At 36.6% G+C, this 17558-nt stretch overlaps 1 protein-coding gene across 4 annotated transcripts in view; it reads right to left on the bottom strand.

The window, feature by feature from the left end:
• Positions 1-17558, bottom strand: part of HACE1 (HECT domain and ankyrin repeat containing E3 ubiquitin protein ligase 1) — a 122378-nt gene that overhangs the window by 44797 nt on the left and 60023 nt on the right. For all 4 annotated transcript variants that reach the window (XM_046004959.1, XM_046004957.1, XM_046004960.1 and 1 more), the window contains 3 exons: positions 13528-13862; positions 12874-12942; positions 12542-12629 (listed from right to left, as the gene is read on the bottom strand). In XM_046004959.1, the coding sequence (XP_045860915.1) occupies positions 12542-12629; positions 12874-12942; positions 13528-13862 (492 nt within the window). The remainder of the gene's footprint in view (positions 1-12541; positions 12630-12873; positions 12943-13527; positions 13863-17558) is intronic.

Raw genomic sequence — 17558 nt, 5'->3', positions numbered from 1 at the left:
TAGAAAGGTACTGTTAAGATAAACTAGTTAAAAAACATTAAGACAGGAAAGAGGAGAAGTTTAAAAAGGATCCTGGGGAAAAAGCCATGAGTTCTTTGAGTTGCTTTCCCCTATCTCTGGAGTTCCAATGTTCTCCTTGATCAGTGAGTTTGGTCTTGGCTGGATAGTCTCAGGAATCTTCTGGGGGAGAGGCCTATTGCAGTGAGTCTCAAATGTCTTTGCCCAAGGCGGAACTGCACCGCCCTTGCCAGGGGCCAGGCTAAGAAATCAGCTCCGGTTTGCTCGGAGCTTTTGTTCCCTGAACGTCTTTCGTAGAGCCCTGGAGGATGGGAATGAAAATGGCAGCCTCCCAATCTCCAGGCCAGAGGAGCCGAGATCTCGGGGCCCCACTCATCAGTGCGCCCTCAGAGATAAGCAGTCAATAACTCCTTAGCCTCTGGAGCAATGTCCCTCAGTGGAGCAGACTTCTAAAAGTTCTGATTTTGTGTTCCACTGCTCCACCAGTTGCCGGGAGCTGGCCCCTCCCCGGTGGTCTATCTTCCTGTCCCTTCAGATTCACTTCACTGCACATCCTAACTTTCAGAAAGTGGTCAATTTTCTGTTCCTAGAATTCCTGCCCTTCTATCTTCTGTTGCGTTTGTAGATGTTTAGAATGGTTTGATAACTATCTAGCTGAACTCCTGGGACCTGATGTCATACCAGTCTGCTACTCCGCTACCATCATGCCTCTCTCCAGCCAAATCCATAACTTTCTTAAGGATCCATCTGGACCATAATGTTCATTCCTTCTGAGACAGCACATTTTCTGAGGCCCCTAAGCTTTCTGCTGAATGGGGGCATAACTACAAGCACACCTCACGAGGTGTTCCTGCCACCAAGGGAAAAGCTGAGAGGGTTATCAAGGCCTCTCCTGAGGAGGAAGAGGGAAGTGCGAAGACAAAGGCCCCCAGGGCCACTGATACTCATACGGGGAGTCTTCCCTTTTCTCACTTGGATATATGCTGCCTAGCACTGTACCCAACCTTCCAACAGTGATCACTGCTAGGGCTCACAGAGGAAGCCTATATCCTCCTGCTCAAAATTCCCACAGTCCATTGGGTTCATTGTTTCCATGACCACAGTGATCCAAATAACCCCTTCTTCATTTCCAACCTGAAGAGGCCTCATCTGATCTTGAGTCTAGAGAATTACTTTTATAAGGCTCTCCCCCTAATTACTGGGTGGCACTACTACATTTTATTGTGACCTCGGAAACCATGAAAAAAGCACCAGAACTCCTAGGAGAAAACTTACATCCTTTCTCTGCCCCTTGAAGATGTTAATCCTCAATGTCTTTGAAAGATAAACACCCCAGGAGGTAACTAAAACTCTACCCAAGATTGCCTGAGACTAAAGGAAAAAAAAAGAGGGGTAAAGAGGCCTTTTAAAATACAAAATGCTATAACAGCTCTTTTGCCCAAACTCTAGTCCACAGCCTCCTTAAGGATTATTTGTTAAGGATAAATACAAATCTTAAAAGTCTTCTCCACAGATATTAGTAAAAAGCTTTAGCCACTGGAGCAGGCAACCTTAGCTTATTCTGTCTGCCAATCTGGAGTCAGCTGATATTTATACACTAGTAAGTTTTGTATTTTACCTGATTCATGACAAGGATGCTGGAATTGAAGCTATAGATCTCTGTGTCTGTCTGCATGTTTATGTATGTCTATGGATATGTTATATATGTGATTTTCTTCTCTCAAACTCCAGATGGTACTGCCAAAATTTGTAAAAGAACTCTATTTAATTGGCTTAAAAATAAGCACTTATGAATTAAGTATTCCTAAAACTCAAAAATATTGGAACTAACCCCAATTTTTTTTTTTTAAGATTTTATTTATTTATTTGATAGAGAAAGCACAAGCAGGGGGAGCAGTAGGCAGAAGGAGAGGCCGACTTCCCGTTGAGCAGGAAGCCCGATGCAGGGCCTGTGATCATCACCTGAGCCAAAGGCAAATGCTTAACCGAATAAGCCATCCAGGTACCCCCAGGGGCCCCCAAAACTAACCCAAATATTTACAAATTCACATGATCTGGGATAATCTTTGGGAAGTAAAAGCTTGTTTAAATCTGGTATAATTTAAAAAAGTATGTCTTCAGATATATAGATATAGATATAGATATATATCAGATTATATGTAATTAATATATATGTAATAACCTATAACTAACATAATTATATTATACACATATAATACATCTTATATACCAAATATAACAGAGATCATATTAATATAACTAATTATGTTAAATAAAATGTAGATTAAAAAACATCTTCTACCAGCATTTACTAGTCAAACAAATTTATGTTATGTCTATTACAAAATCTGTCAGCAAGAAAAATAACTTGGGATGATGCTACCTAATGAAGTTTTTCATGGGTCATCTAAACATAATTGCTGTGATCAAGAGATTTAGATAAATGTTAAATGGGATAAGAGTTTCTAGGTGAACTTTTCAGCAATAAATATGTTACAATGTATCTACTTAAAACTAGTTTCTAAAATTTTTGTTAACTTCCAGCCCTAGAATTTTGCTAAGTTAAACAAAGGAAATTCACTAAATGTCTAAACTATTTCCAAATAAGATAAAATACTGAAACAGTAATTGCAAAACAAGTTGAAATTTACCTACTTTTGACCTCTTGTTACAAAGGAATTAAAGATATTTGGGTGTGTAGTAAGCATGTCTTGTGACACACTGAAAAACTGTACTATGAGGAAATGTATATTGATAAAAATTATGAAATACACTCATAAATTTGCCAGTGTAAAGAATGTTTGTTTAACATTTCAAAGTTTTACTTCTTGCTTTTCGTTAGGAAAGGTTTCTAAGGGCTAAGAATTCTAAATAACATATGTAATTATAACTACTACAAATAACATAGGAAATATTTTTGCATGCAAGGAAAGTAGGATGTGTCTTTAGCTAAGAGAAGGTATGAGGAATGAAGATGTATTTTTGTTAACGGAAAAGAAAGTAAATTTGTCCTAAAGTAAAACTGGCTATTTCAGAATGGGAAAGAGGAAAATAAAGAACAAAATGGTATAGAAAGTTGAGAAGAAAGAGAAAGAATTTTACCTTGTGTGGCTGAGTTAGCTAAAACTTATAAGGATTTTTTGTTTGTTTATAAACTTTAATATCATACTATGCTTATATAATTTTCTTTCATCTGCTAAAAGGACAAAGTTTTCTTGGGAATATTGGTCAGCTCTTGATAATAGATTATGAAAGGTTTTGCTTTACCTTTTAAGTAATCTAGCTAGAAGGAAAAGATTCTCTGTTTTATCAAAATAACCTGTGTTGCATATGGTTTTAATCAGGTCTTTGATTACTTAAGCAAACTAAGTCTTCTCAATATTAAAGGAGCTGAATTTTGCTCAGAACTTTGTAATTTTCTGTATATGCCTTTAAAATCTTTTGTCATTCTAGCTAAGTAGATAATTAAGTATTGTTTCATAATTATCTGTGATCCTACTTAGTCAAGTGTCCAAAACCTTTTGATGTTTTTGACTAAATTCCCAAAATCAAATTCTAAATAAAGCCTTTTTTAAATTCTTTTTTTTATATAATTTATTTGACAGAGAGAGAGAGATCACAGGTAGGCAGAGAGAAAGGAGGAAGCAGGCTCCCCGCCGAGCAGAGAGCCTGATGTGGGGCTCAATCCCAGGACCCTGGGATCACGACCTGAGCCGAAGGCAGAGGCTTAACCCACTGAGCCACCCAGGTGCCCCTAAATAAAGCCTTTTTGACCTGGAATAATTCTAGGATTTTTCTAGAGAACCCTGGAACATCTCAAAAGATGTGTTCACTCTCCTTATAAAAAGAGAAACATTGAATTAATTAGGCTTATTTGATAGGTATAATTTTATGAGAAGTATTGTCAAATAAGAAGTAATGCTAAACCTTCTTTATGAATATCCCTGTATGGATATATGCTATTAATATAAGCATTCTAGAAATTCTATAGAATTCCTAAATCTGATACAGAATGTTATCAATCATCATTCCAGTTATCATCTTAAAATGTGCATCAAGGGCACCTGGGTGGCTCACTGGGTTAAAGCCTCTGCCTTCGGCTTGGGTCATGATCCCAGGGTCCTAGGATGGAGCCCTCATCGGGCTCTCTGCTCAGCAGGGAGCCTGCTTCCTCCTCTCTCTCTGCCTCTCTCCACCTAATTGTGATCTCTGTCTGTCAAATAAATAAATAAAATCTTTAAAAAAAAAAGTGTGTCAAACATGGAGCACTGGGTGTGAAGCATAAACAATGAATCTTGGAACACTGAAAAAATAAAATTAAATTTTAAAAAAAAGTGTGTCACAGAAATAGTCAAATTTCTTTCTCAGTTGTGTTATAATTAAAAACATGGGCATTTTTAAGTCTTTCATCATTTGCAGACAGTTACTGTTTCACTCTTATGCTTTTGCACAAATGCTTCATCTTCAAGAAGATTCCTGGAAAGGACTCTGACAAGCCTAGGTTTCTGATAACTTTCAGATCAAATACTGAACTGGGTAAGAAATGACAGAACTCTAAGGAAAAACTAGATTCACAAAACTGCTAACAGAAGATCAAGATCAAGTATCACTAGGACTGCATGAACTGATGAGAATGATTTTAATTTTTTATGAGTTTTGTTTGAAACATTGCTGGTTCTTTAATTTTTTGTTTTTCAGATTTAAGGAAACTTTTTTCTGTTAAGATAGCTATGACTTACAGCATTTTGGTTAAGCATACCTTTCTGAATGAAGATGGAACACAATCACTTATTTCCCCCATTTGATCCCTCCAGAATTTGGAAACTCTCAGTGAGTATTCTTATATTTTCACAGCAGTATAGTTATTTATGTAATTTCAATCGTGAATCTGTTCTCCTTGTACCAGGACACAACTGGAAACACTGGTTACATTACCAAGGCTTTGAGTGGAATGTCATTAATATTTGAGAGATATGCATAGATTCAGATATGCCAAGACAACTTTAAAAAAACAAGGCTGACTTTATGGAACGAATTAAGCCTCTTGAGAAAAATCAGTGTGGTACCTTATAGGATTCCCAGTAGCCTTACTAGGTGAGTGAGGAAGGTCACTGCCTGGCAGGCCCAGGAATATCAGAATATATCAAGAACCTCAAAAAATGAGGAATTCACCCAAATGTATAGGTATTATAGATGAAGTTTGACATCAAGTCTTTGGCTTGTCTTCCTAGCCTTGAGCTGCTTTCAAAAGCTCAATCTGAGACTCCTTATGAAAAATTCCAGCAAAGCTGACTTACAAGATTCTACATAATCATGTAGTGATCTACATGATCACTATTCATGCTGCAGACTAAGTTTAAAGACACTGGACTTACTTTACAAACACTTCAGCCTTATTTTCCTTATTTCTGATAGAAATGAGGATGACTATATAGAGAACAAATTATGTTTCAGTAATACACCTTTCTGGATATCAGATTTTAGTGCTTTTAATTGTCACTGAGGTTCTGTTTTTTACCTGTAAACTGAACCACATCATGAATTCTTTTAGTTTCTTCCAGTACCTGGCTACAATTCTCCTAACTAACACTTCCATTTTTTCTCTCACCCTTCTGACTTGGAATCACTGAGAACTTAAAAGTGCCATTTTCCTAAAGCCATGAGATGTAGGACAGAACAACTTGGTATAACCAACTTCAGAGAAATCATCACAACATCTCATATACAGACCATCTTTGTGCCTACTGCTGAATGGGAAAAAGCAAGTTCACCTACCATCTGAAAGCATCATTAGAAAAACTCAAACTACAAAGCTGCTTTTGAGCCTATCATCTAGAAATCCTGCCCTCAGGATTCAGATTTGGTGTATAATTTATTCTGACCATTAGCCTTTATTTTTCCTTTATTTCCACAGAAATGCCTCTTATTAAATACCTGATTTCTCACAAATACAGGCCTAACTTTGGGAATCTACTTGCAAGACCGTCTCCTGGAATGAGACATAACTGTTTAACTGACCTATTTTCATGGCTGGACCTTTCAAGTTTGGGACAATGGCTACAGACCAGATTTCAGACCACTCCCTGTATAATTATTAAGTTTTGCTATTATAGTTCCATTTAGATGTAAATGGGTTACAACATGCCCTGCAACGGACTTTTATCATATCAGCTACCCAGGCAGCTAAGGTCCTCACCATTAACTCTGATGGCTCAGACTGGGCTATAAGTATAACAAACTAAGAATTTAGAGACTGTGCAGATGAGGAGAGTACAAAGCTTTCAGGGGGTCATAGTTTGAACCAGAACATTAGGCTGGGTAAGACTTGCTCAAGCAGGTAAAGAAGAGAGCATTAAACAGTAAGGGAGTCAAGGAAAAAGGCAGAGGAGGTAAAACTGTGTCTCTATGGAAGATGCAGGGAAGGTAACTGCCATAATCAGAGTCCTATCCCTTCACAGAACGAAGGAATTAAGTTTGTATAAGTATACTGAGAACATAATTATGGATCCTGAGAATCAAGTGAGGGATACAGGGACCATTGTGGGTGTTTGGTCAGAGGGATAACATAATAAATGGGGTCATTAAAATGAGAATAGGACCGGTTTAAAGCGAGACGATGTAAGCAACAGTTAAAATATTAAGTACTGGATGATAAGGAGTTGGTCACAGAATGAAGAGGAAAAAAAAGGAAATCTGAAAGACAGATTGACAAAGATGAAAAGTAAGAGAAGATCTCTAGGGATAGAATTTAACAAAACAGCTTAGAGGCCGAAACCCTCCCCTTATAACCTACCCCTACACTCCTAGAAGGTAGAGGTCCAAAGATACTGAATGAGGTTTTATATATTCTGAATTTCAGCTAACCTGGGATGCAACTACTAAGAGCTTGGAAATAAATACTAGAAAGTGCCACAGGTGAAGCACTGGAAATACAGTCACGAACAAAGCTGAAGTTGGACACAAGGTAAGATCAAGAGATTAAAGATACAGGGAACAACACGTAGAACAGTTTATGATCATAGGTCAGGACTGAGAATCTGCTTAGCAAATGATACACATAGTTATAAAAGTCAAAGGACCAGGGTGGTGTAATTCCACAAAGCCAGGAGTTTCAAGAAATAAATATGATCAATATCCAAGACCACAAAGAGGTTATCTTTCAGACAGCTTATAGGACACCAGTAAATTTCTTCATCTGAGTTAAATATTAGTTTTGCTTCAAATGGCTTTAACATCACTTTTTAATTAGTTCTTAATAAAAATACTATTATTATTGAAGGTAACTTGTGAGAGATTAACTCATGTCTTTTAGTATCTTCTCTTCCAGTTAAGAAAAGAGTAAATGTTCTCTTTTTAAAAGTTAAATGTATTGGAGTGCCTGGCTGGCTCAGTCAGAGAAGCATGTAATTCTTGATCTCGGGACAATGAGTTAGAGCCCCAGTTGGGTGTAGAGATGACCTGAATAAATAAACTTAAAAAAAAAAAATTAAAAATAAAGTAAAAGTTAAGTGTCTAATTTTATCCATACTTCTAATACTCTTTTGCGTTCTGAACAAAGCACTGTTGTTGTAACTACTGGGCATATAAACTTTAATAAGCAAACTAGAATATAAAGTGCTTATAGTTTTAATAGTGATTATTTCTAAAACTTTGGTACAAGAGGAGAAAAAAAAAACATTACACAGAAGTAATGCCTTTGGGGCTCCTGGGTGACTCAGTTCTTAAGCATCTGCCTTCGGCTCAGGTCATCATCCCAGGGTCCTGGAATTGAGCTCCGCACTGGGCACCCTGCTCAATGGGAAGCCTGCTTCTCCCTCTGCCATTCCCCCCCGGCTTGTATTCCCTCTCTTGCCATCTCTATCAAATAAATAAACAAAATCTTAAAAAAAAAGAAGAAGAAGAAGTAATGCATTTAAGTAGGGGCTTTGAAGTTTGATCAACATGGTTTGGAATCCTGGCTGTCACTACTAGGTTTGTGATTTTGGGAAATTACTTAACCTTGCAGAACTTCAGTTTTCCCACTTGTAAAACAGGGGAAATATTTCAAGGGCTAACTGCGAGGATTAAATAAAATAATGCAAATCTAGAACATAATAATCATAATTATAATCATTAATTAGCTAACAATTATTAAAGTACCTATATATGCCAGATGCTCTTTTCAGCACTTTACATGCATTTTCACATGTAATCCTCACAACACTATGAAAAAAGGGGCCTTGTATCATCCCTACTTCACAGAAGAGAAAAATGTAGTACCAAGAGGTTAAGTAACATATAGAAATATCAATACCCAGAATGCTCAATAAGTAAGTTTTCTTATTGTCACTCAGAACAATGTTAAAATTGTTTGACATGACAGAAAATGATAGAAAACTTATTCACCATTTTAAGATATTAAACTATATCCTTTATCTATAAAATGTGAACCAATAAATAAAAGCAAATGGCATTTTTAAAAAATATTTTATTTGACAGAAAGAAATCACAACTAGGCAGAGAGGCAGGCAGAGAGGGAGGAGGAAGCAGGCTCCCCGCGGAGCAGAGAGCCTGATGCGGGGCTCGATCCCAGGACCCTGGGATCATGACCTGAGCCGAAGGCAGAGGCTTTAATCCACTGAGCCACTCAGACGCCCCAGCAAATGGCATTTTAAAGTAATTCAAGTGGAACATTAAACCATACACAATGTTACCTTCAAAAGCTAGTAAGAGATGTGTAAGATCAAAACATCCACACATATTTACATACACCTAAAAAGCCAAAGGGCATGTTTTTGTATGTAAACTTTCTGAGTACCGCATTTCCATAAAATAATTCACAAAACAAGACTGATCACAGAGGCTCCTCTTAATAGCATTTGTACAGCAATACAAAATGACTCTCCCTTTAACTACAGGCCACCTCTGAAAGCCACCAACAGAAGAAGTCAATCCCTTACCACAGGTAACTGTTTTTGTTCTTTTACACTTTCTACTTGATTTTTTGCAAAATGCTTCCAAGTTATAGAAAATTTCTAAGTATAATAGAGAATTAAGCATTTTTTCCTTGAGGTAGGAGTATTTGCTAACATGATGTCCAGTAACCCTTAAATACTTCAGTGTGTATTTCTTATAACCAAAAAAATTCTACATAACTAGATAACAACCATCAAAATCAAGAAACTAACCCTGATACATTACTACAGCTAAATCTTAGACCCTCATGTCAAGCTCTGCCCATGTTCTAATACTATCCTTCACAGTGTGAAAATGACACTTAGTTGTCCTGTCTCTCTCACTCTGGTACAGTTCTTCAGTGCGTTCTTAATTTTCATGACCTTGATTGATACTTTTAAAAACTGTACGTCACTTATTGTGGAGAATGTCCCTCCACTGAAGTTAGTCTGATGTTCTTCTCATGATTAAATTCAGGGTGTACATCTTTAGCAGGAATATCTTAGAAGTGATGCCCACATTCTCCTCAGTACATCCTATCAGCTAGCATGCTGATATGTCTGTTTTGATCACTGCCAAGTTTTCCACTGTAGTTTTTTATCTTTGTAATTCTTAAGTATTCTGTGAGTAGATACTTTAAGACTATAAAAACACCCCACCCTTCATCAAACTTCCCATTTATTTTTTCAGTATAGGCTTATGAGTTCCAATTTTATTTATAGTATTTTGCCATCATAATTTATTTGAATGTTCAAATTATTCAGCGTTGGCTAGCAGAGTTCATTCAAACTGATTCTGTGTCATTCTGACATAATCCTATCACTCTTTGAACAACTTTCTTGCATATAAGAGGTTCCAGGCTCCTTTGTACTTTCCCTGACAGAGCCCTGAAATTAGCCATTTCTCCAAAGTGCCCTGGTTAATTGAGAACAGTGTGTAGGGGCGGAGAACTGGGTGGCAGGTTTGCTTTATCTATTGATCTACCCTGAAAATTTAAGTTCACACTGCTATCTCCAATTTCAATCCAACAGCGCATGAGTCAATCTATTCTCCATTTTGTAACTCCTTCCTCCAGTAGTGAGAAACCAGGCTCCCATAATAAGTACACTTACTTATTTGATGAACTGCCCCACATTGTATATAACCAATCATCTGTCACTGACATGGGCACATTACTGCATGGATGCCCTCTATCCTACTCGGGCTGACTACTCTGAGCAACTGTCACCATCCTCTATACTGGACATCCTCCATATGCTGCTCCAACTCACATACTCTATGCTGGGTCCCCCTCTAAGGGCAACCCCTTACCATACCAAAGCTCCAAACTCCACACTATGCCACCACTACACATGTGAACACTTCCTCACCCGGGTCAGGCAACAAAACCTCCTCTGTGGGTAAAAAAGGGTGGGTAGCTTAATGCAATTTCTTTTGACTAACTGTTCAGGAATGGAAGAGGAAAACAGAAGTGAAAAGCAGAGAAAATATTAAGAATAACAAACTATCTCTTTCAAAATCTAAGAGCTTCCTTTACATATAATCTTATTTGCCCTAGAATGGAGTCAAATAGTTTAGATTAAGAAAATGAATTTAAAAACAAACAACCATAAGAGCACCTGGGTGGCTCAGAGGGTTAAAGCCTCTGCCTTCCACTCAGGTCATGATCCTGGGGTTCTGGGATCGAGCCCCGCATTGGGCTCTCTGCTCGGCAGGGGGCCTGCTTCCCCCTCTCTCTCTGCCTGCTTCTCTGCCTACTTGTAATCTCCCTCTCTCTGTGTCAAACAAATAAATAAAATCTTAAAAAAAAAAAAAAAAAAAAACTCTTAAATTCTGGTTCTCCTGCTTAGTACCTAAATGACAAGTTGCTATATCTCTTCAGTTAAAGAGTACCTATCTCACAAGATTGCTATGGAAATAATCCACATAAAGCATATATACGGTAACAGACCTAAAGTTATCATTCAATTAATGTAAATTACTATTATTATCTTCTCTTTTACATTATTTTTCAACAGATGCCAAAGGATACTTATGTATGTGTGCAGAATTTTATAAAAATTAGTTCTTAGCTTCTTTAACTTCCGAAAGGGTCAGTGTCCCTAAAGACATTTTTAAAAACACCTATAGTATCTATCTTATGACTACTAACCAAACCAGAGCCTCCAGTCTATCCTGCACTTTTGACAAATTATTCCCTAAAATTTTGCCAAGGTCCTATCATTCTCCCAAGTTACCAGGGGTTGCTGACAGTCAAAAAAACAAAGACTCTTCAATCTGGCAATCAAGGCTTAACACAGTGTGACCCCAACCTACCTTTCCAGAATTATATCTCATTCCTCACCTACACAAAATTTCTGCTTCAACTACTGTAATTTTACACACTTTTCCATTTACAAGTCCTGGCCCATATCTTGGCTAGAATGTTCATCTTCCCCATTCACTCCCAGCAAAATTCTGCAATGCTCTAATGTCCAGCATAAACTCTACTTCCTCTTCAAAATCTTCCTTGACTACAGCAGGCAGGAGCTGTAAACTCCTAAACAATCAGGTAATAATGTAACTACTATTTTATAGGTACACTTATTATCTCCCCTGCTAGAATGAATCAAGATCTTTTTGGAGAAAAGACATATGCTTTCTATCTCCAAATAACTACCATCTATTGAACATATATACATCAGTTACAATTAAAATTTATTCTTCACAGTAGTTTTGTGAGATTAGTGTCATTATCTCTATTTTATAGATGAAGAAACCAAGGCTCAAGGATGTTGGAAATGTGCCCCAAATTACATAGACTGTATGTAGCAAAACAAGCTTTCCCCAAGCACGTTTCATGAAACATGAGATATGAAGAATGAACCTTACTGGGGAAAAGGCTCTCAGGTCAAATAAATTTGAAGGATTAGCAAAGTTAAATCACTATTTTTAGCAGAGGGTTTCTCAATGCCTTTTTTTTTTTTTTAATTTATTTGACAGAGAGAGATCACAAGTAGGCAGAGAGGCAGGCAGAGAGAGTGAGAGGGAAGCAGGCTCCCCGCCGAGCAGAGAGCCCGATGCGGGACTCGATCCCAGGACCCTGAGATCATGACCTGAGCCGAAGGCAGCAGCTTAAACCATTGAGCCACCCAGGCGCCCCTCTCAATGCCTTTTAACAAGTTGCTGATATGCATTGTAAATTTCCAACAGGGATATTATATTTTCTAAATGCATTTGGGGATAAAATCCTTTTCTCAAGGACCATCAGCCTTATAGCACCAACATTCCAATGAACTCAATTCAGAAAATGTGTCAATGTATTCTGTTGTCTTTGCACACAGAGGGCACTCAATACATACTTCCTTTAAAATAAAAAAAAAAAAAAGCTCTTCAGCTTAACAATAACCCACAACCTTCGGACCAACTAAAAAAGCTCTTCATATTAAAGTAACATACTAATGTAATTCCACAAACTAAAGAATAAAGTAATTTCACTCTTCTTACAGCAGGAGGTCTCATATAATAATTACTTCACTAAACTGTATTCAAACTAAAAGACTTAATTTTCATTAGACAGAATAAAAACAAGGTTAAAAGAAATCTCTACCTGTGCTTTTATGATATGCATGAATCTTGACATCAACTCAGGACATTCAAGGAGAAAGTGAAAGTGGTCAAATATAATTTTGGGATTTCTAAAAGAAAAATATAATTTGTTTAAATGCACAGGAAGACTGAGCTGTACTAAGTGAAATGCAAATTCAGATATACAGATACTGAAACAAAAGAAAAATATTAATCCACACCTACTGTACTTTTACTTGTCATGTAGCCTCTTTTGAATAGTAACAAAAATAACATTATTTTTGTTGAGATAAAAACTATAAGTAAAGAAAGAAAAGTCTACGAGGACAATATATGAATCCGAGAAAGCCTTACCTATTAACAAAGCATTTTAAAACTTCATCATGTTTGCAGACAAATTCAATGAAACGAGGCGAAGTCATTCTGTGGGGGGATTAAAAAAAAAACAATGAGAATACACAGAAATTGGTGACATAGCAAAATCTGGTTAACTATTAAAAAAAAAAAAGATTTGGGTTTGGACTAAATTCGAGAAACTGAGGCATGCCCAGTCAATACATAAGATTAGAATACATATATATATATAACTTTTCATTAACAGAGGATATGCCCAGTGAATTTTTTAAAACCTTGAAAACTGAGAAACTGAGGCATGCCCAGTCAATACATGAGATTAGAATATATATATATATAGCTTTTCATTAACAGAGGATATGCCCGGAGAATTTTTTAAAACCCTGAAATTTTAAGTATCTCTGCTCTATACATTTTAAATAATACATAATTAAATAATCCTATACAAAGTGACATTCACCATTCTACATGTTAATAACTTATATACTGCTTAAAACTCAAATATTTTAAGATTAGTACAATAAATATCCTAAAACAAGATTAAAACAGAACCTAAAATTAACAAGTTATTATTTGTTGTTACTGAAATTACAAAAAAATCATAGTTTTTCTTCATCTATCAGAAAAGGAAGTAATAAGCAGAAACCTTCTTACCCTGGAGGCATCTGACAAGAACAGCACATGTAAAAAGCTTGAATGACAGCACTTAGCCGGTTAGCTGTCATAGAAATAACATCCTGACAGTCTGCACTGGCTTCCTGTTTTCCTCCAAGAGCATCTGGTTTAGATTCCCCTGTGCCAGTGGATAGATTTTCATAGCTCCCAGGTCCTGGAGGTTCAAATGGAGGAATGGAAGTACCATCTTGATCTTGGCCTTTTTGTTTCAGTAAAATAGAAGTGATATCCGTTGAGTCCTTTTTGTTTTTCATCAATTCTGTAGCTATTAAAACTAGCCATTCATCTAATGAGTGCCAAAGCAATTCAAGAGGCTAGGAGAAAAATAGAAGTGTTTTTTAAACATTATTCTTAAATTCTGGGGAAAAAAAACTCACACAGCCAAACAAATAACATAAAAGAGAAAATTTATTCTAAATACTTCTATTTTCCCAAATTAATGTGATAGCAATGCCTAAAGGTAATAACAAAAACATATGAATGCCACATAAATAACAATTTCTTTGCTTATAGCAAAGTTTAATTTGAATGTATTTATTCCTTGGAATAAAAAAGTAAAACTAAAATCTAACAAAAAAATTTATATGCAATCTTTCATCTTTTAAAAATTTTCAAACATTTAGCTTTAAAAACATTTACTACTTTTATGGGGGCAGTTGGGTGGCATAGTGGGTTAAGCCTCTGCTTTCAGCTCAGGTCATGGTCTCAGAGTCCTGGGATCAAGCCTCATATCAGGCTCTCTGCTCAGCAGGGAGCCTGTTTCCCCCTCTCCCTCTGCCTGCCTCTCCACCTACTTGTGATCTCGTTCTGTCAAATAAATAAATAAATAATCTTTAAAAAACAAAACAAAACAAACATACACTACTTTTACATATGCAATCCCCCAACCTTTACTATATTCATGTGTTAACAATTTTCAATTATAAATCTTTTCACAATTCAAAAAATGAGAATTCCTAGGGGCCTTCGGGTGGCTCAGAGAGTTAAAGCCTCTGCCTTTAGCTCAGGTCGTTGTCCCAGGGTCCTGGGATGGGGCCCTGCATTGGGCTCTCTGCTCAGTGGAGAGTCTGCTTCCTCCTCTCTCTCTGCCTGTCTCTCTGCCTACTTGTGATCTCTGTCTGTCAAATAAAATCTTTAAAAAAAGAGAAAGAGAATTCCTAAAAAGCATAATAAACAGCTTAGTTTTGGGGTGCCTGCCTGGCTCAGTCAGTGGTATATGCAATTTGATCTCAGGGCTGTGAGTTTGGAGCCCAACGCTAGGTGTAGAGTTTTTTTGTTTGTTTTTTAAGATTTTATTTATTTGACAGACAGAGATCACAAGTAGGCAGAAAGGCAGGCAGAGAGAGAGAGAGAGGGAAGCTGGCTCCCCGCTGAGCAGAGAGCCCGACGACAACGGTCTTGATTGCAGGACCCTGGGATCATGACCTGAGGCGAAGGCAGAGGCTTTAACCCACTGAGCCACCCAGGCGCCCAGGTGTAGAGATTATTAAAAGAAATAAACTTTTTAAAAAGTTTACTGTGTTCTTTTCTTTACATGCAATTCACAGATTTTGAAAATTTATGGTAAGAAATACATATATATACATACCTATGTTTTCACGCACATAAAACACAAAATCCATCTCTAATAACTAGTAACTATCAAATACTAGCTAGCAAATCTTTTTAAGTTTTCTTTATTTGAGAGCGAGAGAAGAGCAAGAGTAAGAGAGAGAGAGTGACAGAGAGGGAGTGCACGAGCAGAGGCAGAGGACTAGGAGGAGAAGAAACAGGTTCCCCAAGGAGCAGGGAGCCGGATGTGGACCCTGGGATCATGACCTGAATCAAAGGCAGATGCTTAACTGATTGAGCCACCCAGGTACCCTGACTAGCAAAAGAAAAAGGCAGGGAGAGAGTAAACTGTTTCTTATTTCTACACTATCTAAAATATGCCTCTTAAGTATAATGAAATGTCTTCTGTAATTTAACAGCTAATGAAAATTTCCCTTTCAAAATATTATGTAATCACAAAAGCTACAAAATGACTAAGTACTAAAGAAGATGAAATATATGCATCATCCCTAATAATTAGTAATTTTTACAAGGAGAAATACTATCAAAAGACATGTTACCAGGGCTTTAATATAAAATACCATAACCAATGATCAATCCTATACTGTTTATTTGAAAGATGCTATGTGAGTCAAGTTTGATGTCCTCACTGTAACAAAGGAAAGTGAAAATAATGTCAGTAAAGGATATGCTAACTGACCTTATTGTGATAAACATCTTGCAAAACACACATGTATCAAATTATCACATTGTACACCTTAAGCTTGTGCAATGTTACATGTCAGTTATATCTCAATAAAACTGGGGGTGGGGGTGGGGGAGACCTGCTAGAACATTTTTAACCCCAAATAAAAATTAACAGTTATCAGTAGGGGGTGGGAGGACAGCCAAGGATAGCAGTTAAATGCTCCTTCATTTCTACACTATTTTAAATATTCCTATTAACACCGAGATCATAACCTGAGCCAAAGGCAGAAGCTTCACCAGCTGAGCCACAAGGTACGAAATATTCCTACTGAGAATATAAACTGCCTTTCTACAAATGAATGTAAAAGTTAATCTTACTTTTTGTTTCTTATAGGATCACAGAATGCTACAAATTAGACCATGTGCTTCAGAAAGAGTCATGCCTACAATATTTCAACCAAAAAAAAAAAAAAATTAAAATACTAAAATCTTACATAGTGGAAAGAGATTCATCAACTACATTTGAAAGTTTAGGAAATATTTCAATAACCTATTCTTCCAGGAAATTCTTTATAATTAAATTTCTAACAAATTCCTCTGCTGTATGTTCAGTCTTTCTTCAGGTTTCCAGAACATCCACTTTTTGAGAATATTTGACTTACTGAATTTGCAAATAGTTAAATTAACCCTAAGTCTTCATTGTAATATTAAACTAAAAAGCAGAAAACAAAATAAAGCAAAAAGTCACGCTATCACCAACAAAAACATACTTTCTTCGTTCAACAAATACTTAATTAGTACAGACTAGGTAACAGGTAAGCAGAGTGAGAAACTAATTATACTCTCTCTGAGGTTGAAATAAGCACTCCTGCCCCCTACACAGAGGGCTTTTCCATGGTTAGGCACAGCAGTTGGGAGATTCACGATCTCTGAGCTGCTTAAAGGAAGGGCAAGAAGCACCAGCTGCTATAAACACTGACGTGCACCAAAAATGTCTTAATTCTTCTCATGAGCAAAACATTAAACACGCTGTAAAAGATGAAAAAGAACTTTTTATGTCAGTGAAACTTTTAGTTTTACATCACAAAGTGAACTTCCAAAATAGAAAGAACGGGTGGTAATTTAAAACTTCTTGAAACAAAAGACAAAAGAAATAATTGGCCTCCAAATGAGAAGGGCTAAAACCTAGAAAATCAGCACGCTGAATAGAGATGAAGCCTAAGGCAAGAAATGATAACCTGCTGCTCACACAGATGAGAGCACTGAGCCTGAACCAACAGCAATTCTATCTTTAAATACTGACAATGTGTAAACATTAAAGGCAAATTTTGAATAATCCAGAAATAATTTTTTAAACCCAGATCTTTGTAAAAATGATAGTTTGAGAAAGACTTGTCAGTAAAGGAACACAGCAAAAATTAAAAAGAGAATGAGGGAAAAAAAGAAGTAGTTGGTCATCTTGGGCTTTTCCTATCTTTTCTTTCTTCATTCACACATACATTAAAACTAAATTTCAACCTCAAGGTATTTTTACCTAAAGAGGTATCCCTTTGAAGGTTTGTTCAGAAAGTTCATACCTCAATAACCAAAAGAATACTGTGAAATAATATTAATTTCTAACTGTGGTAGCAGCCACAGATTAAAAAAAGGGTTAAAGTAAATTTTTAAAATTAAAAATAAACCACTGCAAAGCTTATCTATGATGCTTTCTATATCCATAAATAATAATGATAGAAAACTGTAGATAAGATACAAAGCAACATATATATCAA

The sequence above is a fragment of the Meles meles genome, chromosome 5 (genome assembly GCF_922984935.1).
Source record: "Meles meles chromosome 5, mMelMel3.1 paternal haplotype, whole genome shotgun sequence".
Taxonomy (NCBI): Eukaryota; Metazoa; Chordata; class Mammalia; order Carnivora; family Mustelidae; genus Meles; species Meles meles.
The sequence above is the reverse complement of the archived record's forward strand: the minus strand, read 5'-3'. Positions and strand labels throughout refer to the sequence as shown.